Here is a 17,707-nt window from a genome sequence, read left to right as displayed (position 1 = left end):
GCGGAGTCAGGGGCGGGGCCCTGGTGATTTTGGGAGAACAGGGGTCCCTGGCGGCGGCTTGGGGAGGAGCTAGGTTTGGGCTTGGAGTTGGGCCGTGAATGGCGCTTCGCTGTGAATCTCCCCGGGGAGGCTCTTCCAACCAGGGGCTTCTGCGCTGTGGAGAAGCCAGGTGAGACACTGAAATAACAGAGGTTTGGGTGTGAAAATCCACGTTTCTGCACTCAGCCTGGAGTCTGCGGGAGCCCAGAGAAGAGGAGGGGAGTGGAGGTTAATTCCAGTATGACCGCATCGAGGACGCTTTCCAAAAGGGATAGCACCCCAAATCTCACTCTATTGTAACTTAATCTTTTAAATTGGGAGGCCTGTATCTATTGGCTCGAAAAGATGTATTAATTCCCTGATATAGTAAATTCGAAAAAAAAAAGTTTCAAGAGTCCATATGGTATCCTTTTTGTGTTAATCATATATTTGTTCAATTACTGGCAGTCTGGAAGAAAAGACACCATATTGTTAAAATAGTGTTTAGGGCCGGGCGCGGTGGTTCACGCCTGTAATCCCAGCACTTTGGGAGACTGAGGCGGGTGGATCACGAGGTCAGGGGTTCAAGACCAGCCTGGCCAACATGGTGAAACTCCGTCTCTACTAAAAATACAAAAATTAGCTGGGCGTGGAGGCGCACGCCTGTAATCCCAGATACTCGGGAGGCTGAGACAAGAGAATCTCCTGAACACGGGAGGCAGAGGTTGCAGTGAGCCGAGATCGTGCCATTGCACTCCAGCCTGGGCAACAGGGTGACACTCTGTCTCAAAAAAAAAAAAAAAATAGTGTTTATCTCTGGTGAATGAATGATATTAATATCAGGGACTTTCAGTTTCAAGGACTTTACACTTTACAGTCTTCTGAATTGTTTATATTTGCAATGAGCATAACTAGCTAATCAGTGTACTTCCGTTATAAAAACTGAGATGTTTACATTGATTTTAGCCATCCACAGTCGGATTCTCCAATGTCTTAAGTCTCAAAGCTGATAAATCCTAAAGACTTGGAGCACAGTTCCTGTGTCAATTACCAATTTTATAGCCTCTCAGCTCCTAATACAAACTTCCACATAGCCTCCATGCTATATAACAACTGTGGTAAACATTTCTCCTTTAAAGTGAGTGGGAAACCCTATAAGCTAGAAGGGATTGGGGCCCTATCTTTAGCCTCCTCAAACAAAACAATTATCAGCCAATAATTTTGTATCCAGCAAAACTAAGCATCATATATTAAGGAAAGATACAGTGTTTTTCAGACAAATGGTGAGATAATTCACCACTACCAAGCCACCACTACAAGAACTGCTAAAAGGAGTTCTAAATCTTGAAACAAATCCTGGAAACAGATCAAAACAGAACCTCTTTAAAGCATAAATCACACAGGACCTATAAAACAAAAATACAATTTAAAAAGCAAAAACAAACAAACAAAAAAAACAAGGTACACAGGCAACAAAGCACAATGAATGGAATGGTACCTCACAAGTCAATCCTAACATTGAATGTAAATGGTCCAAATGCTCCATTTAAAGTGAGTGGGACAGGTGTAGTGGTGAGAACATCCTTGTGGAGTCTGCCCCAGCCCCAGACTCAGAACATAGTCCCTCCCTAACCTTGCAGCTTTCGCCTGGCAATAACCTTTCTTCAGCCTCTTGACACAGAAACCAGGGTCCTCCCTAACCCTACCTTCTATACAGTAAGGTACTGAATAGAGTTTCCTTATATGTTATCGTTATGCCTTTATCATAGTTAATAATAATTTTTTGGGGGGGACAGGGTCTCCCTCTGTCACCCAGGCTGGAGTGCAGTGGTGCAATCATAGCTCACTGCAGCCTCAAACTCCTGGGCTCAAGTGATCCTCCAGCCTCAGCCTCCTGAGTAGCTGAGACTGCAGGCATGCGCCACTGTGCGCAGCTAACATAATTAATAGTTCTTTACATATAACTTCCCTTGCTTGACCGACTGTGTAGTTTCTTATCCTGATTGGGCACAAACTACTTACTATAGGACTTTGAAGCCAGGCTGGCTAGGTTCTACAACTTGCCAGTTGGGTCACCTTGGGCAAAGTTACTTCACTGTGTCTCACTTTCCTCATCTGTAAAATGAAGTTAATGATAATGCTACTACCTCATAGGGTCATTATGAGGATTAGTTGAGTTTATGTATATAAAGTACTTAGAATAGTTGGTAGTATGTAATATAAATGTTAGCAACTATGTTTTTTTGTTTAAAAAAATCTGATTTCATTATTTCCCATATACCCTATACTTTTTTTTTTTTTTTTTTTTGAGATAAGAGTCTCACTCTGTTGCCCAGGCTGGAGTGCAGTGGTGCAATCTTGACTCACTGCAACCTCCACCTCCACCACCGCAGCTAATTTTTTTGTATTTTTTTGTGGAGGTGGGGTTTCACCATGTTGGCCAGGCTGCTCTCAAATTCCTGACCTTAAGTGATCCGCCCGCCTCGGCCGCCCTCCCCCGCCGCCATACTCTTGTCACTGAGTGTCTTATTCTTCGTTTGACACACCAAGCCTTTGCACAAGATGTATGTATACTCTGTCTGATGCACTCTTTTACATGCCTTATTTGCAGCTTTTCCCAGGAAGAGTTTATTGTTGGCTTCCATCTTCCTGGAGCTTTTTTTTTTTTTCCTGTTTTGTCACAACTTTTTATTCATATGTCTTGAAATGCAGTAGCATGCTCAGCAACTCAATCTGTCTCTACCTCTGCCATGAGCTCTTCCAGGGCATGGGTCTTGCCCTAAGAGGTAGAATGGTATAAATAGTGCTGTAGTCAGAAACACACTCGAATCTTATCTTGGCTACTTATTACCCTGAGTGACCTTGGATAAGTAACACTAGGATTTCTGAGTGTCAGTTTCTTTGCAAAATGAGGATAATAATAGTAGAGTGCTTATCTAATGGGTGCTGCAGTGAAAATTAAATAAACTAATCTCTGCAAAACACTTAGCATAGTGCCTGGCAGAACATAGGTACTGTCAAAAATAAACACAGCCGTTGAACATCAGTCAAAGCGATGAAAACAGATTTTATTCAGCAACTATTGACAGTAGGGGAAAGAGCTGAGCTCCATTCCAATTGTGCAGAGGTAATTTGGGCATTTGGAAAGGAGGATGAGGAAGCAGGGAGGAGTTGGGGGGCCGGGGGAGGGGCACTCATTAGAGCCAGGGAAGTGAAAATTACAAAGGGTTGGTCAGTGTAAATACCATTAAGCCAGCAGTGTCTGCTAGCTGGCAGTTATCTAAGTTAGGATTCTATCCTCCCACCGAGACTGGGAGTCAGAGGCCCTATCCTTCCTGATGATTACATTTCAAAGGAATGGCTAAGTCCTTGAGAAGGACTTCTGAGTTGCAACTAATACATATTTACAATTCTAAGCCCTTTTAGTAAATGCTCTAAGAAAAGGAGGTCAGGGGCCTATCATCAGGTACTGGCAACAACAAATAGTAAATTTTCCTGGCAGCTTTGAGCTTTCTTAAGCAGGCATTTTAGCGGGGGGTTTGGGGGAGAAGGCTGACATAGCCTTATACTGCTAGAAGCCATGCTAGAGTTTGGTCAAGTCTGTTAGTGTAGGGATTTGGGACCAAGTTGTGCTGAGAGTTCTGCAGTTCTCAGTACCCTACGTAATAAACAACTACATAGACCGGGTGTAGTGGCTCACCTCTGTAATCCTAGAACTTTGGGAGACCAAGGCGGGAGGATCGCTTGAGGTCAGTTTGAGACCAACCTAGGCAACACAGCAAGACCGTGTCTCTACAAAAAAAAAATTTTTTTAATTAGCCAGGCATGGTGGTGCCTGTAGTCCTAGGTACCCAGAAGGCTGAAGCAAAAGAATTGCTTGAGCCCAGGAGTTTGAGGCTGCAGTGAACTATGATTACGCCACTGCACTCCAGCCTGGGCAACACAGTGAGACCTTCATCTCTTAAAAAATAAATAAAATAACTTAAAAAACTACATAATTTTGCAGTTATGATTATTATCATCACATAGCTCTGAGCAGGGTATAAGCATTGTAGCTGGCATAAATCCTTGTTGAATCGATATTTCTATTAATTAAAATACAGGTGACATTGCTGTAACAAAGAAACCCAAAAATATTAGTGACTTAAATGAGATACAAATGCATCTCTCATGCCACAGCCTGAGCATATACATTCTAGAGCTGATATAGTGTCTCTGCAATATCTGTTACCCAGGCTCCTGATGTCTTATTGGGGGCCATATCTAGAGTGATGCCCTAGTCCGCGTGGCTGAAGATGGCTTGCCACCCTACCTGCTGATTGCATTCTGACTGGTAAGACCAGGGAAAAGGAGTAGTGGGAGGTTCAAGGACAAAATCTGCAAGTTAATGCACATCACTCTGCTCACATTCCACTGACCAAAAGATGCTCACAGAATCACATCCAGGTGTAAAGGAGATCAGGAAACATACAGTTTATTCTCAGCAGTGCAGGTATTATTTGAGTGTCTCAAGGAAGAAGGGGAGAATGCATACTGAGAGATTGCCAGCAGTTTCTAAACTGCCATATTGTGCTTTTTTTTTTTGTTTCTAAACTTTCTATTATAAGCAGGAATTACTTTTTATTTGTTTATTTATTTATTTATTTTTGCAGTTGCAAGATTTAATAGAGTGAAATAGAGTGAAAACAGAGCTCCCATACAAAGGGAGGGGACCCAAAGGGGGTTGCCATTGCTGGCTCGAATGCCTGGGTTTATATCCCGATTCTTGTCCCTCCCGCTGTGCTCTCAGGCAATAGATTGGCTATTTCTTTACCTCCTGTTTTTGCCTAATTAGCATTTTAGTGAGCTCTCTGATTGGTTGGGTTTGAGCTAAGTTGCAAGCCCCGTGTTTAAAGGTGGATGCGGTCACCTTCCCATCTAGGCTTAGAGATTCTTAGTCCGCCTAGGAAACCCAGCTAGTCCTGTCTCTCAGTCCCCCCTCTCAACAGGAAAACCCAAGTGCTGTTGGGGAGGTTGGCCGACGACTGCTCTAACTGCTTCTTGCTGAATTGGGGCATAGTAAGGGTTGTGCAGTTGAGATTTCCTCGGGAGGGGTGCCTTCGATGTCATTAACATTGGAGCATGGGCTAGCTGGCCGGTCCAGGGGTCCGCGGTAGATCTTAGTCATAGACTGCATCTGGGGCTCCATTTGAAGAATGATTTGTAGTTTTGCAGCTTTGATTCTGGAAGAGACAAATGCTTTGGAGGTCCCTTCATGGTTGCCAAAATGTTACCAGGGGTCCTTGTTCACAGAGCTTCCAAGATGATGGCAAGCCACTTCCAAGATGGTGGCAAGCCTCGTGTTCTCTGACCTGGGGTTCTTGGCCTCATGGATTCCAAGGAATGGAATCTTGGGCCCTGCGGTGAGTGTTATAGCTCCATTAGAGGCCGTGGGTCATGGAAGAGAACCGTGGAACCCAGTGACTAGTGTTCAGCTCGATTAGGATGAACCCAGGCACTTAGCCATGCAGGAACAATGGCAAGCCTTTAGCCCGATTGGGAGCGGCAATGGGTGCCTCGCTGGATCAGGAGCACAGCAGACACCCTGCCAGATCCGGAGGGATAGAAGTCAGCGGCGGGTCTGCCACGGCGGCAAACAGCAGTGGTGGACAGCGAGTGAAAGCTCAGCTTGAGCCGTAACAAACATGGTCCAGAGGAGTGCAGTAGCAAGATTTAATAGAGTGAAATAGAGTGAAAACAGAGCTCCCATACAAAGGGAGGGGACCCAAAGGGGGTTGCCCAGGAATTACTTTTTAGATTGAAAAAAATAGATCATAAAAAACATATAGGCTGGGCGTTGTGGCTCATGCCTGTAATCCCAGCACTTAGGGAGGCCAAGGCAGGTGGATCACTTGACGTCAGGAGTTTGAGACCAGCCTGACCAACATGGAGAAACCCCTGTCTCTACTAAAAATACAAAATTAGCCGGGCGTGTTGGCGCATGCCCGTAATCCCAGCTACTCGGGAGGCTGAGGCAGGAGAATCACTTGAACCTGGGAGGTGGAGGTTGCCATAAGCTGAGAGTACACCATTGCACTCCAGCCTGGGCAACAAGGGCAAAATTCTGCTAATAAATAAATAAATAAATAAATAAATAAATAATATGATCCTACAGTAGAAACTATAAAAACGGATATGGTTTCAGAAGAGTAGGAGATGCTTAGAACCAGATTCTGACCTACAAACTCAAATGATCTGGTTAAGGAAGAAATACGAAATGCTACTCGAAGCCTGTATCCAGTGAAATTAAGATATTAAAGGACAGGTGTTTAGAAGAGAGATAAATAACAGAGGAATTTGCAAGAAAGGCCACAGACATGTAAAAGGAGATCCAGGGAATCTACAGCACACAGTACATTGAGCTTTAATAACAGAAGGGTTTTTTTAAAACTTTTTTTTATTGGAAAGATGTGCTTTTAATGCCTTTTTTTTTTTTTTTTTGAGATGGAGTCTCACTCGTCACACCCAGGCTGGATTCTAGTGGTGTAATCTCGGCTCACTGCAACCTCCACCTCCCAGGTTCAAGCAGTTCTCCTGTCTCAGCCTCCCGAGTAGCTGGGACTGCAGGTGTGTGCCACGACACCTGGCTAATTTTTGTATTTTTGGTACAAAACTAAACCAACCCCAGGTGATCCACCTGCCTCAGCCTCCCAAAGTGCTGGGATTACAGACGCGAGCCCCGTTGCCCGGCCAAGGATTATTATTTAAAAACAAAAACTAGAATGGGTGTAGTAGCTCAAGCTTGTAATCCCAGCACTTTCGGAGACTGAGGCAGAAGGATCACCTGAGCCCAGGCGATCAAAGCTGCAGTGAGGTATGATTCAGCCACCACACTCCAGCCTGTGCGACAGAGCGAGACCCTGTCTCAAAAGGAAAACAAATTGGCAAAACAAAACAACCAAAACCCTGACATTCCCACTGTTATTCTAATTTACATTTATCTGATTTGCATTATGCTGTTGTCCCAAGTTAAAGCGATCATTTCAATACAAAGCAATTTGTGCTATGGCAGCAAAGTACTACGTGAACTCAGAGGGTAGAGTCCTTATCACTGGGGATGGGAAGTTGGCTGGGTTGAAACACAATATGAGACCCATCTGAATTAGATTGGGGTGGGAAGCAGGTCCATACCTGTGGTATTAGACTCACTGCTGTGTACCATACATTACATGGGAAAACTGAGAAATTGAACTACGTATTTTCAGGAGAGGTCAATAGAGAGGTAAGGCCTGAAAACCACATTATAAGAATATATCGGCCAGGGCCGTGGCTCACACCTGTAACCCCAGCACTTCGAGGGGCAGAGGCGAGTGGATCACCTGAGGTCAGGAGTTAGAGATGAGTCTAGCCAACACAGCGAAACCTCGTCTCTACTAAAAATACAAAAATTAGCCAGGCGTGGTGGCACGTGCCTGTAGTCCCAGCTACTGGGGAGGCTGAGCCACGAGAATTGCTTGAACTTGGGAGGCAGAGGCTGCAGTGAGCTGAGATGGCGCCACTGCACTACAGCCTGGGTGATAGAGTGAGACTCCTTCTCAAAAAAAAAAAAAAAAAGAATATATCTTCCAGGCCGTGTGCAGTGGCTCACACCTATAATCCCAGCACTTTGGGAGGCCAAGGCGGGTGGATCACCTGAGGTCAGAAGTTTGAGACCAGCCTGGCCAACATAGTGAAACCCTGTCTCTACTAAAAATACAAAAAGAAGCCAGGCATGGTGGCAGGTGCCTGTAATCTCAGCTACTTGGGAGGCTGAGGCAGGAGAATAGCTTGAACCCTGGAGGCAGAGGGTTCAGTGAGCCGAGAACGTGCCATTGCACTCCAGCCTGGGAGACAAGAGTGAAACTCTGCCTCAAAAAGGAAAGGGAGGGGAGGGGAGGGGAGGGGAGGCCACCATTAATACCATGGCTCTGTATCCTTTGCTCTGCCACCATGAATAATCTCTGTCCCCGCATCTTTGGGTCATTCCTCCCAGAGGCAATAAATGCCTCAGATAGGAGCAGCCCATTGGCTGGTCCAAGGTCACATGCCTGAATCCTTATTGCCAGGTTTCCAGTGAAATAAAGTGTATTTCCCTGTAGGATTTCCACAGAAGGAGGCTGGGCCCTCCCTAAACCAAACCCACCCAAAGAGAAAAATCTCCCAGACAGAAGGGGAATCTGGGATATAGTTAAAACATGGAATAGAATGGCTAATATATGGCAAATGTCAATAATGTCTCCCCACCTCCATTCAATTAATTTTTTTATTCTTTTGTGGGAAATCAATAAGATTTGGTATACAATTTAAGTAAGCTCACATTTGCAACATTCCTGAAAGAAATCCCAGTCCAAATTAATGTTTACTTTCTAATTTTGCTACCAAAGAACAGAAAGGGACCCACCTATGACCTCATCCCAAATGAGGTAGTGGAATCGTGAGTAGCTCTTACCTGAGCCTCTTTTCTGTAGCATGTGAAGTAAGAACACTTGAGTCTTTTTGAAGCAGTCAGGGGTTACCAACAAGAACCTCTGTTTCTTTTTTTTTTTGAGACGGAGTCTCACTCTGTCGCCCAAGCTGGAGTGCAGTGGCACAATTTCGGCTCACTGCAACCTCCGCCTCCTAGATTCAAGCAATTCTTCTGCCTCAGCCTCCCGAGTAGCTGGGATTACAGTCGTGTGCCACCACGCCCAGCTAATTTTTGTATTTTTAGTAGAGACGGAGTTTTGCCATGTTGGCCAGGTTGAACTCTTGATCTCAAGTGATCCACCTGCCTTGGCCTCCCAAAGTGCTGGGACTACAGGCGCCCGCCACCACACCCAGCCTCTCCTGCCTTTTTTAATTTTTTTCCTAAATCAAGTCACTCCTAACTAGAATAGTTAAGATTAGAAAAGATAGAATTGGTCACCAAGAGAAGACCAATCCCAGACCAACTGTACTATATACATTTCCCAGGGGTGCTATATGTAACAAATTACCACAAACTTGGTAACCTTTAAAAACCAGGAATGTATTCTCTCACAGTTCAAGAGTCCAGAAGTCTGAAATTAAAGCGTCAGCCAGGTTGATTCTTTCTGGAGATTTGGAGGAAGAATCTGTTCCATACTTCTTTCCTGGCTTGTGGTGGTTGCTGGCAAACCTTAGCATTTCTTGGCTTATAAACACATCACTGCAATCTCTGCCTGTCTTCACATCACTGCGTTCTCTGTGTCTGTATGCACCAATCTCTCTATCCTTTCCCTTATAAAAATACTAGTCATTGGATTTAGGGTTCACCATAAACCAGAATAATCTCATGTCGAGATTTTAATTACATCTGCAAAGATCCTATTTCCAAATCAGATCACATTCACAAGGGGAGGTTTATATCCTTTATGGGGGCACAGTTCAACTCACTAATCCAACCAAAAGCTGAAGCCAGTGTGGTAATTTTTTTTTTTTTTTTTTGAGACAGGGTCTTGCTCTATCGCCCAGGCTAAAGTGCAGTGGCGAGATCTCCGGTCACTGCAGCCTCCACCTCCCAGGCTCAAGTGATCCTCCTGACTCAGTCTCCCAAGCAGCCGAGAGTACTGGCATGCATCACCACGCCCAGCTAATTTCTGTATTTTGGGTAGAGATGGGGCTTCACCATGTTGCCCAGGCTGGTCTTGAATCTCTGGCCTCAAAGGATCTTCCTGCCTTGGCCTCCCAAAATGTTGGGAGGGCTAAAGCCACCACACCTGGCTCCAGTGTGGTAATTCCTTAATGTTTAATATTATAAAGAGAGAATAAAGGAATAGAGAAAAGCTTTTGGCTGTCCATCTGTTAGCGTTCTGGAATTTTGATTTCTTTGCTTAGTTTCTTTCTTTTTAATTTTATGAAAACCTTTTTTTTTTTTTTTTTGAGACAGTGTCTCGCTCTGTCCCCCAGACTGGAGTGCAGAGGCGTGATCTTCTGGGCTCATTGCAACCTCTGCCTCCCAGTTTCAAGCAATTCTCCTGTCTCAGCCTCCCAAGTAGCTGTGATTATAGGCATGCGCCACCACACCCAACTAATTTTTGTATTTTTAGTAGAGACACAGTTTCACTATGTTGGCCAGGCTGGTCTCGAACTCCTGGCGTCAAGTGATCCGCCCGCCTCGGCCTTCCAAAGTGCTGGGATTACAGGCATGAGCCACTGTGCCCAGCCTGCCTTCATGTTTTACAAGCCCAAGAATAATCAATATTCTGACTTCTAACAGCAAAAGTTAGTTTTGTCTGTGTTTCTGCTTAATATAAAAGGGATTATACAGGCTCCTATTCTGCTTGTAAGATTTATTCATATTATTGCATCTAGTTGTTGTACATAGTTTTTGACCTAGCCATTGCACTTCTAGAAATTTATTCTACAGATACAATGTAGAAGTGATATTTGAACCTATTCATTAGCAGTTATGCAATAGCAAGAGAACAGAAACAAATGTTCAGCAAGAAAGTTCTACTTAAATAAAATACGGTGTGTCCACAAAGTGGACTATGATGTTGCTGAACAAAGGGAGGAAGTTCTTTATGTACTCACAGGGAAAGATCACTAAGACCTAGATAAAGAAGCACAGTACAGAACAGAGTGTACAGTATGCTACATTTGTGTAAACAGGGTGGAAATGAATACCCATGCAAACACATGCTCACACTTACTTGTATAGTATAAATCAGAGGTTAGAAAACTAGCCAGGTGTGGTGATTCATGTCTGTAATCCCAGCACTTCGGAAGGCCAAGGTGGGCAGATCATCTGCGCTCAGGAGTTGGAGACTAGCTTGGCCGATATGGTGAAACCCCGTCTCTACTAAAAATACGAAGAAAAAAAAAAGCCAGGTTTGATGGTGCTTGCCTGTAATCCCAGCTACTCGGGAGGCTGAGGCAGAAGAATCACTTGAGCCTGGGAAGCAAAGGTTGCAGTGAGCTGAGGTCACACCATTGCACTCCAGCCTGGGCAACAAGAGCAAAACTGCGTCTCAAAAAAAAAAAAAAAAAAAAAAACAAAGAAAGAAAGAAAAAAGAAAACTATGACCTCCTTGGGGCAAATACAGCCTGAGACCTGTTTTTGTAAATAAAGTGTTATTGAAACACAATCATGCCCATTTGTGTCTATATTGTATGTGGCCACTTTTTCACTACTATGGGATTGAGTAATTGCTACAAATATCATACCACCCGCAAAACCTAGAATATTTACTCTCTGGCCATTTACAGAAAAAGTTTGCCAGCCCCTAGGGTAGTGGGTTAAATAGTGGCTCCAAAAAGATATATTCAAGTCCTAACCCCCCTCTTATCTGTGAATGCGATCTGATTTGGAAACAGGGTCTTTGCAGATATAACTAAGATCTCAAAATGAGATCATCCTGGATTTAGGGTGTGCTCTAAATAGTTCAATGACTGATGTCCTTATAAGAGAAAGGGGGGTGCTGGGCGCGGTTGCTCATGCCTGTAATCCCAGCACTTTGGGAGGCCGAGGTGGGTGGATCATGAGGTCAGGAGTTCAAGACCAGCCTGGCCAAAAATACAAAAATTAGCCAGGCGTGGTGGCGGGCGCCTGTAATCCCAGCTACTCTGGAGGCTGAGGCAGGAGAATCACTTGAACCCGGGAGGCAGAGGTTGCAGTGAGCCGAGATGGCGCCACTGCACTCCAGCCTGGGCGACAGAGTGAGACTTCATCTCAAAAAAAAAAAAAAAAAGAGAAAGTGGGGAGAGATTTGAGTACAAGCACAAAAAGACAGGAAAGAAGGACATGTGATGGTGAAAGCAGAGTGTGGACTTACACTCCTACAAGCCAAGAAACTCCAAAGGTTGTCAGCAGACACCAGCAGCTGGGAGACAGGCATGGAATAGATTCTCACTCAGAGCCCCCAGAAGGAAGCAACATGGCCAACACCTTGATTTTGGATTTCTTGCCTCTTGAACCATCAGAGAATAAATTGTTTTAAGCCACCAAGTTTTTGATAAGTTGTTGCAGCAGCCTCAAGAAATGAACATACCTGGTATAGATGATCTCTGGAAGGATACCCAAGAAATGAATAACTTTGGTTGCTGATGGGAAGGGTGACAAGATGGCTAGCAAACGGGCGTGTGAAGGAGACTTTTAATCCATATGCTCCTTTGTAACTTAAAATTTAACCATACGAATATACTACATCTTGAAAAATAAATACAATGTAAGTAGAAAAGTTAATAACTCCTAATTGGTCTAGCCCAGGGAAGAGAGTTACCTCTGATTGTAGCAGGTGTCTAAAATAATCACTGTAAAGCATGTTGCCTTTTTAGCCTGCTCAGCTCTGACCAGCTAAAATAACCTCCCCTCCTGCTGGTGTGGCTTCCTGTGGATGGCCTCACAAGGTCACTTTATGTCAACAGCACACCTAGACAAAGTCCTTCTGCTGAAGGCAGACAGGATATTCTGTAGGCTGTGATCTGAAATAGATCCCCCATCTGTGTCCATTTCGCTTCTGCTCACTGCTACTAGTCCAGGCCACCATCTTCTCTCACTAGGACAGTGCAGTAACCTCCTAGTTTTTCATTCTACATCTGTTCTTGCTACTTCCAGTCATTCTCACCAAAGAGCCAATCATGTGACTTCTTTCCTTTGCTGTCCTTTCACAGCTGCCCTTTGCAAATGGATCAAAACCAAACTCCCATCCTGGCATGGTGGCGCATGCCTGTAGTCCCAGCTACTCAGGAGGCTGAGGTGAGAGAATCGGTTGAATCCAGGAGTTCGAGGTTGTAGCAAGCTGTGATTGCGCCTGTGAATAGCCACTGCACTGCAACCTGGGCAACATAGGGAGACCTTGTCTCTAAAATAAATCAATAAATGTTAAAAAAAAAAAAAAAAAAAAAAAAACCCTCCTGGCTGGGCGCAGTGGCTCATGCCTGTAATCCCACCACTTTGGGAGGCCTAAGTGGGCAGATCACCTGAGCTCAGGAGTTCGAGACCAGCCTGGGCAACATGGCAAAACCCCATCTCCATTAAAAATACAAAAAATTAGCTGGGAGCAGAGGTGTGCCCCTGTAGTCCCAGCTACTCCCAGCTACTTGGAGGCCGAGGTGGGAGAATCTCTTGAGCCTGGGAGGTGGAGGTTGCAGTGAGCCAAAATCCCACCACTGCACTCCAGCCTGGGTGACAGAGCGAGACCCTTTCTCAAAACAGCAACAACAACGACAAAATCCCTCTCTATTGTGCTCTTAAAGTGTGCTATCTGGCCCATGCATACCCTTCTATTCTCAATAGCTACTTCTCTAGCAATCAACTCTTTCCTCACCACATTCCAGAACAGCGCAACACAAATCACTGTGTGGATAAGAATCACCAGGAGACTTCCTGAAAGAAATCCAAGTTTCCAGGCCTTATCTCAGACCCATGAAATCAGGCTCTTTAGAGGAGGCACCTGAAGTTGTGTGTAGTGTGTTGATTTTTATTATTATTATTATTATTATTATTATTATTATTATTATTATTATTTTTGGCGTTGAGACCTGCTTGATTTATTCTGATTATTTAATACACAGTGATGCAACTGTGATCCCAAAGTGTGCGAAGTTAAAGCCTTCAACTGCAGCTGAGGAGAAGGCAGGAATGGTACAACTGGGGAAGGTAGTGAGTCAGGAATGAGGGGCAGGCAGCCATGACCAGGGCAGCCTTCTCCCCAGGGCCAGGGACAGGGGAGTGGCCTGAGGAGCAGGACCCAAGGGTAGCCCAGGGCCGGGGAAGGGGACAGAGACCTCCCCTTGGCCTAGGTCAGGAGCTCAGAAGTGCCACATGGCTGAGGGGGCAGCGGGCCAGAGGCAGGGCCAGGAGAGCATCATTTCCTGGGGGGCTGGGGGCAGGGAAGTGCCCTACAGGAGAAGCCAGGAGGGGCTGCCTGCCCCTGGGGTGGGGGCCAGGCTGGAGCAGGCTGCAGCAAGACCTGAAGCAGGCATAGGGCCTGAGAGCCCGGCTGGCTGGGCTCTGGGGGGGCTCCTGGGGCAGCCTGGCCCAGGGAGCAGTCCTGACTCTGCAGGGGATGCCCAGCAAGGGGCCGCAGACCCCTCAGAACTTCCCCTCCTCTCTCCCTGGAAAGGAGCTGGGGAACCCGTAGTGCAAATCTGGGGACCATTTAGTGATGGAGGGAGGCTATGCTCGAAGGTGGACACTGGGGGGTGCCCCCTCCACTACCTCGGCCTCCACCGCTGTCCTCAGTACAGCCGCTTCTAAGAGTGCAGGCCATGGACGCCACCCTCGATCTGGGCCGACATGGTCCGCTTCTCACACTTGAGCTCTCCTGAGTACATCATGGACCAAAGGATAGACAGGCTGTGGGCCCTGATATCCTAGCAGCCATGCTGGATACCCGCTATGAGGTAGGGCACGAACTTCTGAATGGACCCTTTGTCCTGGATGGAGCCCGAGACACCCTGTGTGATCTTCACCTTATCCCCCTCGCTGAAGTATCGTTTCTGGCTGCTGCTGCTCTTCTTCGTGGCATCCAGCGAACCTGTGCCCCGGTATTTCTTGAGCTGCAACGTGTCTGAGAAGTACTCACTGGGGGCCTCCGAGGTGGCAGCCAGCAGGGAGTCCATCATCACTGTGGGGGCACTAAGGGCCAGCGCCTTGATGTGTTGTTTATCTGAACTTCACATTTAACTGGGAGTCCTGCTATTTTTTTTGAGACAGGTTCTTTTTTTTTTTTTTTTTTTTTGAGACGGAGTCTTGCTCTGTTGCCCAGGCGGGAGTGCAGTGGCACGATCTTGGCTCACTGCAACCTGTGCCTCCCAGCTTCAAGCGATTCTCCTGCCTCCGTCTGTGAGAAAATACAACCCGGGGAGGTGAATAATTTGTTCGAGATCTTCTACGTGGGATGATCAATGGCAAAGATGGGTACAGAACCCGCGTCCTTAACTAAACGATGGCACTCGGCTGGCTCGCTTTCAGCTCCTTGTGTTTTCTTTCTTTTTGGTGGTTAACTTGTTTTCGTCAGCCGTCAATTAAAAAAAAAAGTTCTTAAGGCTCAGTCAAAACCTGTCAAAGGCCAAGTGCTTTATTTCCCTCCAGTCAAGGACTGGGCATTTTGCATTTGAATCCCGGATGGCGGGAAGCAGCAAGCAGGTGTCACCAAGGGTGGGGAGGAGACGCCGGATCCCGCCAGCCAATCAGAGCGCGCGGAGGCCTCCCTTCCCCCGCCGCCGTCCCCGCGCCAAAATTCCAAACGGGCTGCGCACCGCTCCCACCGTCTTCTTCCGCCGAGCTCAGCGAGCCGGAACTATGTGAAGAAAAAGAAGTCAGCGTTTTCCCCTCGACTCTCTGCTCAGGTCCTCTATACTGTCGGCCTGTGTTCCTCTCCACGTTGGCCCGGCCTCCTTCGCTCTACAAATGGGAGGAGAGTTTCGAGCCTGCTGTTCTATGGTGGTGGCGTGGGCGGGACGGACGGCGGAGGGATTCTGGGCGCGCGCGCTGCGGCCGCTGGCGCGGAGCTTGTGGCGCCAGAATTCGGAGCGCGGAAGAGCCCGAGCTGCAGGCGCCTGGCGCTGGAGCCCTCTCCAGTCGCGCACGCCGAGGCCATTAGGGAGAGAAGATGGTGGTTCTCCGCAGCAGCTTGGAGCTGCACAACCACTCCGCCGCCTCGGCCACGGACTCCTTGGACCTGTCCAGTGACTTCCTCAGTCTGGAGCAGATCGGCCGGAGGCGGCTCCGCTCGGCCGGCGCGGCGCAGAAGAAACCCGCGGCGACCACAGCCAAAGCGGGCGTGAGTACCGGCCTGAGGCGGGCTGCCTGGGCGGTTCCCGTGGGGACTGCCGGCAGCCCGGCGCTCGGAGGGGCCTGGGGGTGGGCGGCGCCGGTCGGGGTGACAGTTGTCGGGGGAGAAGTGTGGTCGAGGACGAGTAAAATGGAAGCTCTCGGGATCGGAGGTGCGGGTCGGGTCGCTGAGCTGAGGCTGGCCGGGAGAGGACTAAGCATTTGGTCACCACCTACTTTTACGCAAGAGGAAATCGAAGCCCGCCACAGCGGAGTGCGGTCTGGGGCCAAGCCGCGGCTGTTCGGCCGCCCGCACGACCCCCCCCTCCCTGGCCGATCGATCGCCCAGGCTCCTGCCCTAGGTTCGCATCAACCTGGAGGCAACACGCATCCCCTGACTGCTTTCTGTCTGCGCCATAAACGTTGGGGGGGAGGGGGCACAGGGACAGACAGGTTGTAATTCAGGTTCTCTGACCTCCATTAACGATCCAGAGGGGTTCCGTAATAACAGCGCAGTGAATAATACCAGGTTGCATAATGTGGAGGGATGGACCAACATTTCCTGTACCCCCTCCTTCCAAGCCTCATCATAACCCTTTGAGAATGCATAGTTGTGATATCTCTTTGACAGATGAAGAAACGGACTCAAAGAGGTAAACAGTAAGGGGTAGATCTAAAATTGGAACTCAGATTGCCTGCCTCCCAAATCGGTCCCTTTCTATTCATCATGCTGCAGTTACAAGCAGTGTCTATAGGGGAAGTTTGGAAGGGAGGAGGGTCCTCTTGAAAGAAGTGCTGCTTCTAGGTCTGAAGTACAGTGACCGTTTTTGCAGGGCAGAGTTAAAGCTGAGCAGAGTTACTCCCGTCCCATCTACCTCCCCACCCCAGCTGCTGAAAGAGGCCTAGGTGGAGGGGTTTCGGCATTCACCGAAGGTTGAAGAAGTCGAGGAAGCTCGCTAGTAAATTTAGTTAAGGCAGCAAGTAATATATATAGTTGGACTGAAGGTGTTGGAGTGAGTGAGTGAGGGTAGGCATGGAGTAGGAAAAATAGGACCTGAGAGAAGGTTGGGAACTTGGGAGTGAGAATGAGAGGCTCAGGGGAAGCGTGTGGTGGAAGTGACAATGTAATCCCCTTCAGTTCAGCAGACGATTTCAGGGTCTTGTATTAAGTCTTCTATTAAGATCTTGTATTTAGATAACTATATAAAATCAGTTGCCAGTATCTTCTGTGGGCATCCCATTCTGGTTGCTACTCTGCTGAGGGGAATGGGTTAAAAACTGTAGTCCCTTCAATCTCTGAAATTGTGATTCTGAATTGAAAAGACAAGTAATTTCCTGACTCTCAGGATTTGTTTCTCAGTCATCTGCCAGGAATTGGCAGAGACCTGGAGAGGCCAAACACTTCTGCACTGAAATTGGTTACTTAACCTGTGTTCAGAAAAGCTGTTTCAATACTGATTGATTATTTATGTCCAGGGTAACACCAGATCCTATGAACATAATGATACATACTGATGTATTGAATACTGGTTAAATACATAGGCTCTTTTTTTTTCTTCGAGACAGTCTCACTCTCATCCTGGCTGGAGTGCACTGGTGCGATCTCAGCTCACCGCAACCTCCACCTCCCGGGTTCAAGCAGTTCTCCTGCCTCAGCCTGCCAAGTAGCTGGGATTACAGACATATATCACCATGCTGGGCTAATTTTTGTATTTTTAGGAGAGACAGGGTTTCTGTTTGTTGGCCAGGCTGGTCTCGAACTCCGACCTTAGGTGATCCACTCGCCTCAGCCTCCCAAAATGCTGGGATTACAGATGTGAGCCACCCTGCCTGGCCAAATATATAGACTTAAGAAAACTGTTAATTATGAATTTCAGTTTCAGCTTCTCAGGTTTACCAATAATCAGCAGGTTTCCACACTTGTTAAATGGGGTGATACCCACCACACTGGTA

The 17,707-nt window shown here is 47.0% G+C and overlaps 1 protein-coding gene and 1 long non-coding RNA gene across 3 annotated transcripts in view; both read left to right on the top strand.

The window, feature by feature from the left end:
- The first annotated feature begins 28 nt into the window (after positions 1 to 28).
- LOC129486776 (uncharacterized) lies at positions 29 to 12,853 on the top strand. Of its 2 annotated transcripts, none has more exons than XR_010121756.1 (3): positions 29 to 169; positions 4,254 to 4,351; positions 12,649 to 12,853. It is a non-coding gene; the product is annotated as an uncharacterized lncRNA (long non-coding RNA). The 2 variants fall into 2 exon arrangements; XR_008659082.2 differs by lacking the exon at positions 12,649 to 12,853 and adding an exon at positions 9,488 to 9,909.
- Positions 12,854 to 14,350: 1,497 nt separating this feature from the next.
- Positions 14,351 to 17,707, top strand: part of ATAD2 (ATPase family AAA domain containing 2) — a 78,263-nt gene continuing 74,906 nt past the window's right edge. The window contains exon 1 of the mRNA XM_055287153.2: positions 14,351 to 15,764. Coding sequence (XP_055143128.1) covers positions 15,594 to 15,764 — 171 coding nt within the window. The 5' untranslated portion in view covers positions 14,351 to 15,593. The remainder of the gene's footprint in view (positions 15,765 to 17,707) is intronic.

This window comes from Symphalangus syndactylus, chromosome 7 (genome assembly GCF_028878055.3).
Source record: "Symphalangus syndactylus isolate Jambi chromosome 7, NHGRI_mSymSyn1-v2.1_pri, whole genome shotgun sequence".
Taxonomy (NCBI): domain Eukaryota; kingdom Metazoa; phylum Chordata; class Mammalia; order Primates; family Hylobatidae; genus Symphalangus; species Symphalangus syndactylus.
Note: the sequence above shows the minus strand (reverse complement) of the source record. Positions and strands in the feature narration are given on the sequence as shown.